The sequence below is a fragment of the Cyprinodon variegatus genome, unplaced genomic scaffold (genome assembly GCF_000732505.1).
Source record: "Cyprinodon variegatus isolate N-32 unplaced genomic scaffold, C_variegatus-1.0 Scaffold153, whole genome shotgun sequence".
NCBI classification, from domain to species: domain Eukaryota; kingdom Metazoa; phylum Chordata; class Actinopteri; order Cyprinodontiformes; family Cyprinodontidae; genus Cyprinodon; species Cyprinodon variegatus.
The window spans coordinates 396,812-404,447 of record NW_015150606.1 but is presented as its reverse complement, the minus strand read 5'-3'; the positions used below and the strand labels follow the sequence as shown (position 1 = coordinate 404,447).

The following is a 7,636-nucleotide window of genomic DNA, read 5'->3' as shown; positions in this document are numbered from 1 at the left end:
GACTTGCTAGCAGGTAGGAGCCACATTAAATACAAATGACAACGCTAAACACTGCAAGGATCGGCAAATACCAGCTGTGATTATTATTCAAATATTCGATGTTCGTATAAAAATGTTAAAAACTTAAAAAGATTAAAAATTTATGGAAAAATAAGGATTTTGTTGTGAAAGTTAAGATTACCAGCTTAAGGCTTGGCCTTAAGATGCATTCAAACCAAATGCGTTTTGGGAATAAAAATAAAAAAAAATGCTTAAATTCCAAAATTTTTACGCCGGGTCAAACGCTGGTCAAGACCCGGCGACGCAACAATGGATGTTTATCTGCTCTGTTCTGTAGCTCCAAGCAAGAAAGCATCTTTATTTTCTTTGATAAGGAAGTTTAAAAAAAGAAAATTGAACAAAGAGACAAAATGATCTAATTTGAGCTTCTTTAGTCATCTATCAAATTTCTTGTAGAGGGCGGTGAAGAATTGTGTTTTTCATCGAGAAAACATGTTTTCTTTCTCTGTTAAACATAGAATAAACATTAAAAACCCTAGTAAAAGCTTTATTTGCCTCAGAGAACAATATTTTGCTGAAAAGTTTCTTTAATATTCATATTGATTTAAAAAAAAGGGAAAATCTAAAATTTGTTACAAAGTCTTTACCTCCTAACATCTGCAGCATTTTGCTCATGATTTACATTAAAGGCAAAAAAAGTGAGGATTTGTTATGTGTTAGTTTCTCATCAATTCCAACAGAGCAGCAGAGAGAAAAAGCTCCAGAACAAGTTTTGATCCATCAAAGGATTAATCCAAACAAATCCGTCTGTTTTTTCTTTTGAATATTGTGAATATTTCCCCTTTTAATCATAAAACATGTGTAGTTGGGTTAACTTTTAATTTCCTGGTGGAAACATCTGGTTTGATTGAAATTGTTGCAGCTTCAAAAAATTAAAAAAAAAGGCCTGAAAGCTGATCTGAAACGTTTCTAATCTACAATCAGTGCTGATCGCTAAAATATGGAGCAATTCTGGAAACGGCAAAATGTCAAAAAGGTTGTTTTTTGTTTCGAAATCCGCGATGAAACGTTTTATGCCCTCAGAAGCACAAGAATTATCTCCCTGACTTCAATCATTAGATCCAACCCCCCCCAGCCCCTCACACCCTGATTCGGTCAAGCTCGTCCCGCTGCGAGTCTGATTGCCTTATTGTGATTCAAATGCGACCATTTGCATACAGCCTCTGAGGCTCAGACTCCACCGCCGCTACGGTCCACCGTCACCGGCCCTCTCTGCTCCAGCGTCTCCTCGGCCGTCTTCATGAGGATGGCCAGGCGGCTGTCGGACACGTGTCCTTTCTTCACGGCGCTCATCAGCTGCGTTTGGGGTAAAAGAGCAGAAACACGGTGGGGAAAAGGTTAGCCTGTCAACCTGAAGCTGGAAGGTCCCTTTGGTAGAAATAATTAGCGTTCCTTCAGGATGAGCAACTCCTCTGACCAGCTTTACATCCCAACGTTTAAAAATCAGAAATTAAAAACCAATATCCCCCTAATCCTGATCCCAATTAATCAGTAACATAAATAAAACGAATTTCTCTGTTGGGATTTTCATACAAACATCTACAAACAAAAGAATTGCATGGAAGAGGATCTATGATGCTGTGGGGCCGTTTCTCTGTCAACAACTCCCTAAAACATACATTTTGTAACTGAAAATATATGAGCGACTTTTGTGTGAAAGCTAAGCTCCTAGTTGTGAAATCAAAACTACTCCTAATAATGTACGGCGGAGATTCCATAATGCTGTGGGACTGTTTTGGTGAAATGATCAACTGAATCATTTCAGCCTGTGACTCCTAAATAAACTTTAATAACTCCTAATTTGTACATATAAATTACCAGTTCCCACGGTGGAGAGTGCGAGCAGTTAATAAAAACAATACAAATTGATGCCAATTTCCATTTTTTTGTTACACAAATACATACAACTTAAAAAATCTTAAAAAATAGTTTTGTTAATAAATTCAAATTTTTAGTTTATTTCATTGCAATATGCTTTTCTGCAGTTGATCTTCGAATACAAAAAGGGGCCCCAAGAAAGGATTAAATACCACTGTTATAAAGTAAAATAGTTATAGTCATTTTTATGTTATTAATTAATCAATGTAGTTATTTACTAAATTTTATTGTATTTTTAGTTATTTATTCATCACAGTGTTTTTATAGTTTGATTGAATATATTTAATAATTTTATTATATATTAGATAAATCCAGGCTTTTTTCCATGTTGTATTGTTAATTTCTTGAGATGTAAACATATAAATATTTTTATTTTGGCCCTCCGTACACCTCATGGATCATCTTGGGACTTCTTACTTTGGGAACCACTGATCTAGAGGTCTAAAGAGCAAAACGGAAGAGTTTGTATGTCTTTAGATGTGAACGGAAAGCACGAGTTACCCAATGTTGAACACTGGTGATGCTGTGGGACAGTTTGGTTTAATAAAACTTTTAAAATATCAATTAAATTCAGTTTATTTATATGGCTTCAATTCAGGACACGTCATCTCAAGGTACTTTATAGAGACAATTCAACCAGATCATACAGTCTGATTGATTCAGTTTCAATCTAAGGAAAACCCGCTGATTGCATCAACTCATTGACATGAAATACCAGAAGGTTTTATATAAAAACTGGGTTTCTAGTACCCTGTTAATTTGTCAGTAAGTCACAAAGAAATAGGGATAAAAAGGACGCAAAAATGCTGTGAAAATAATATCAATGAGCACTTGAGACAAACGGCAGAGGAAGCCTTTTCCCATACCGCTTACTGGCTCAGTTTAAGAATTTTAACGTTCAATCCTTGTATTTATATTTCAAATCGGTTGTTGGCCTGACTTAAATTAAATATTGTTAAAAAAGGGACATTAATAAGTGGATTATTTACATTTTTGTTTTGAAATTTAACTTTAAAAAGTAGCTTTTAACAGTAATTCATCCTTTTTAGTGGTAGTAAACGAAGCAGCAGTTATCTTTTGGATGAAATAACCGGTTGTAAAATATGTTGTAATCAGGCCATAAATGGTTCTTCAGAAGAAAAAAAAAAGGATAAAAATCAGCCTTTCTCCATATTGTTGCTATGCAATATTTTTTATACTTTAACGGCTTGTAGATCATTTCAATCCTTATTGAATCCCTCAGAAGAACATGTGAATGAAAGTACAGCTGAAGTAAAAAACATGGGATATACTTTTCTAAAGTCATCTGAAGGCATCAGAGCTAGAAACCAGACTATTCCCGTCATATGTTAGCCTACCTGCAGGAACTCGTCGATTTCCACCTGTCCGTTCTTATTGAGGTCCACCTCGTTAAGGATTTCATGGAGTGCATTCTCGTCGATGTGAACATTGATGCTCTGCAGACGGGGGGGAGAACGAGGGATCAATGGCGCGTAATGAGGAGGAGAGGAAACCGGCTGAAAGGGACTTACCCCTAAGACTCGCTGGACATCAACTGTGGTGATGAAGCCTTTGGACTCTTTGTCAAATTTATGGAACCGGTTCTTGTACCTATAAAACAAATCCTAATTTTTAGGAAGGGGGAATATGAGAAGTGGGACTTAGAAGGTGAAGGAAAAAGAACAGTACTTGACAACTTCCTGGTAGTCCAGGTTGATCTCTGATGTCTTGGTAAGCTGCTCCGATCGAGACCTGTAGCCCATCTCATGGTACAGAAACTTCTTTGCTGCTTCCAGCTCCTCCTGGATTTCACATCAGATACAGAACCAGATTGATAAACACAATCACTTCATTTAGACTAAATAAAAAGCCATTCTTTAAGTAGAGGAGGAGCATAGGTGTCACGTACCGTCCTCTTCTCTTGACTCCAGTTCAGCTCTTTGCCCATGATGTGGACGATCCGGGGGAGCGCTTCGTCCGCCGCCTGCACGTTCAGGAAGCCCAGCCTTGTGCGCCGAGCGATGACATCAATGGCGGTGCAGGCGTACTCCTTGATCGCGTACAGCACCTGGAATAAGGGACCTGGTCTTAGAGAGTCCCTGGATGCTGAACTGGAAGGTTCCCCGTAAGATGGTGACGGCTTTACCTCTGCTTCGATGTAGGGGAACTCGGACACCAGACGTTTCCCAACGATGGGCCACCTCTGGCCTGTAACCTTTGCCATTTTGGCAACGTCGAACGCTTTCCCGCCGTAGGTTGAGGCCAGATGCTGAGCGACCTGCAGCGATATAAATACAATTACACAAAGAAACGAGTCATCATGAACAAGCTGAGTCCATTTAATTAAGATGTCTCAGAATTCCTCGTCGAACCCACATTGTATGATTTTAACCATTAAGTTCAGTACATTCCAGTGTCCCTTAACTGAACCTTTAGATTTGACTCAATGCAAGCATCTAAAATAACCCAAAAATAACCATTTCCCACTGGCTGAAAAACCTGTTTAAACTCGGGAACAAACTACTTTTAGTGGCACTGGGAGGAGCTCACTGACGCGTGTCTACCTGGGGCAAAGGACTCGGCAAGCGGCACACTGATCGCATGCTGTGGGATTTACGGAGTCCCTCTGGGCTACATATTAGGGCCCATTCTTTTCAATTTCTACATAAACCATCTTTGGGTTTTTTTTTGTAGATTTTTATGTTAATTGCTAATGTTATTTAATTTCCCATTTAAAATGCAAAGTATTTAAGAATTGATTTAGGGCAGAAAATTTTTTTAATGCGTTTTGATCTGGACTTTGGAAGGGGCTGGAGTTAATGTCCTAAAACCCTACAAGTACTGAGGAATTATTATTGGTTAGAAATTCTCTTAAAAACAAGTAATATATAACTTAAAACATAGAAATACTTGGTTTCTACCATTTGGCCTTTGTTGCATCCTGGCGGACTGGTATTTATGAATGAACCTGGTCAGCTAACAATACACAAACTAGCCCTTAAGACAAAGGGTAAACATGTGTCAGGTATTTTTGTAAATTTATGAAGAAAAATCTAATATTTGAACCACGAGTACATAAGATTTCACAGCTACTGTAAGGATTCCTTAAGTGTGATCAAATTGTTTTAGCAGCAATCACAACCAAAAGGTTCCCTGTTTTAGGGTATGTCCTTCTATTCTAGATCGTCTCAAGCGTGATCAGTTACATCAACGGGTCTGTAGGTCTTTGGTAAGATAATAAATTGGATTCCTATCCAGACTTTAGGTGAAACACAGAGTGTTTCACATAGAAAACTATAACCATCCCATAGAATGATGCTGCCATTACTATGCAAACTGGTTACTCAGTCCAGCAGGTTTAGGGACATGCACAATTAATTACAAATTGTTTAAATTGTAAATCAGTAACTTAAAATATGGACAAAATGATGAGTAAAAACTTCCTGGTAGTACATAATGTCAATCAAAGTGCATATTTTAGAATTATGAATGAAATTACAATACTGCTACTAAAAAAAAACACTCAAAGGTGTACTTTAAGTTTGTAATATTCAGTTAATCAGTTGTCATACTTATTTGTAGAGGAAACATCAACGACTGCACTGCTTTGTCAATGAGGCATCATCTGTTTACAGAACACAGGGGCCTATTTGTTATTCAGATGGATCACTTGCCGATCATGTGAAAGGGCAAACCCTGTCCAAATATCAACAGTGACCTTTTAGGAATATTCTTCAGAACACCATAGCAGCTGTGAAAGCTTCTAATGAGTAGAAAGTTTACTAGAGGCACCTTTTCTCCAAGAAACTATCGTCTGCTGCTTTTAATCCAAACTGGATAATTATGCCGCATTTGACTCCGGTCAATGTATCCTTATATGAAGGTATTGATGAATCAGGCAGCCCTCATAGCATTTCTCTATGACTTTTTTTTTTTTTATATTGAACAAATGTCAGAGGAAGCTTTAATGTCACCACCAGGAGTGCTGCTGGAGTAATGTACCAGTCTCACTGAAACTCTCGACAGGGTTTGTTTTCAGATCGCCTTGTTTTTTAAGCAGCCTCTTCTTGGTCTGTACCTTACTGACCAACATTCAGAGCAACCTCAGTTTGACAGAGTAAGGGAGAAGTTCTCATGGAAGAACTGAGTTAACAGGTATGCTAAAATATCATCTAAAGGGCGGGTTACACTTCTTCAACTGCACACATCATATGTTGCTTGAGTCTGGTCGCGAACCAGTTTTGCTGGTACGCTTCTGTAACGTCGGTCAGGAATTTCTAGGGACGCACAGCAGGTTTCCGTCAAAGTGCAAGGGGGAGCCTATTCTAGAACTTGCGAGAACTTCGGCGGATGGTCACAAGAAGTTCTTTGGCAGCGCCGGCTTGAGTGTTTATTTTCCAAAACAACAATGGCGCATCTGGAAGATATCACGGTCACAGAGATGGATCTAGAGAATCCATTCTTGTTATTCCTCGGTTTTTAAAAATGACCTGACCCGGCACCGAATCAAGAAGGATGACCACACAGACAGCCGGAAAGGCATACCAAGGACCAATCACAGCTGCTTTTTGTCTGCGCACGTCTGCTTGAGGTCTGCGCAAGTTTGCTAGCGTCCGATGTGTAGTCAGGATTTTTTTATCTGTGCACAGAGACAGATTGACAGATGACGGTTTCAAGGGCTATGCGTCAGAAGTATAAATTAGCCTTAAGACAACCTAAATCCAAAACTTTATCAAAGTATTAAAAAAAGAATATTATATATTTTACAATTATTTTTTTGGTACTTTTTTGGCAACTTTAATTGCTGTGGATTGGAGAGGTGTTAGCTTCAGTTGCTTTTAGCTGGTGATGCATTAGCTTCAATTGCTGTTGGATGAATTGGTGTTAGCTTTAGTCGCAGTTGGCCAGAGAGGAGTTAGCTTCAGTTCCTGTTAGCTGGTGATGCATTAGCTTCAATTGCTGTTGGTTGAAGAGGGTTTAACTTTAGAAACCTTTGTCTGAAAAGGAGTTAGCGTGAGTTGCTGTTTGCTGGCAAGATATTAGCTTTAATTGCTGTTAGTTGAAGAGGTGTTAGTTTTAGTCGCTGTTGGCTGGAGAGGAGTTAGCTTCAGTTGCTATTAGCTGGTGATACATTAGCATTAATTGCCGTTGGTTGAAGAAGGGTTAGATTTAGTCGCTGTTGGCTGCAGAGAGTTAGCTTTAGTTGCTGTTAGCTCAAGAGGAATTAGCTTTAATTGCTGTTGGTTGAAGGTGTTAGCCCTAGTCAGTGATGGCTGGAATGCCGTTAGCTTTGGTTGCTGTTGTGGCGGTAGCTTTGGTTGTTGACTGCTGGAGAGGCATTAGCTTTTAGTTTATTATTTAGACTACATTATGCAGCCATTAATTAGTGTGTCTTTTAATTAAACTAACCGTTACTTGACCAGTTGTTAGCTTTGATTGATTTTGTTACAGTTGTTTTTGTAAACACATTTTACACAATTTAAATAAAATGCTCCTGACTAAAATAAATACATAAAATGGATTTACACGGAAAAGTAATTGCATTGCTAACAGCGTTGTCTGAGTAGAGGACTGATCTTTCACCATGCACCTGGAATACATTTAAGTTTAATGTGAAACCTTTTTTTTTTTAAACTTAGAGGTAAATGTACCCAAAAGAGCAGTACTTTGAAGAAATATTAATGGAAAATCCCTTTTT

At 38.3% G+C, this 7,636-nt stretch overlaps 1 protein-coding gene across 1 annotated transcript in view; it reads right to left on the bottom strand.

The window, feature by feature from the left end:
* Positions 1–633: 633 nt before the first annotated feature.
* Positions 634–7,636, bottom strand: part of LOC107086450 (glycerol-3-phosphate dehydrogenase, mitochondrial-like) — a 22,362-nt gene continuing 15,359 nt past the window's right edge. Inside the window, exons 8-13 of the mRNA XM_015377394.1 lie at positions 4,085–4,290; positions 3,848–4,006; positions 3,628–3,740; positions 3,471–3,549; positions 3,297–3,395; positions 634–1,356 (exon numbers count right to left, since the gene is read on the bottom strand). Coding sequence (XP_015232880.1) covers positions 1,231–1,356; positions 3,297–3,395; positions 3,471–3,549; positions 3,628–3,740; positions 3,848–4,006; positions 4,085–4,290 — 782 coding nt within the window. The 3' untranslated portion in view covers positions 634–1,230. The remainder of the gene's footprint in view (positions 1,357–3,296; positions 3,396–3,470; positions 3,550–3,627; positions 3,741–3,847; positions 4,007–4,084; positions 4,291–7,636) is intronic.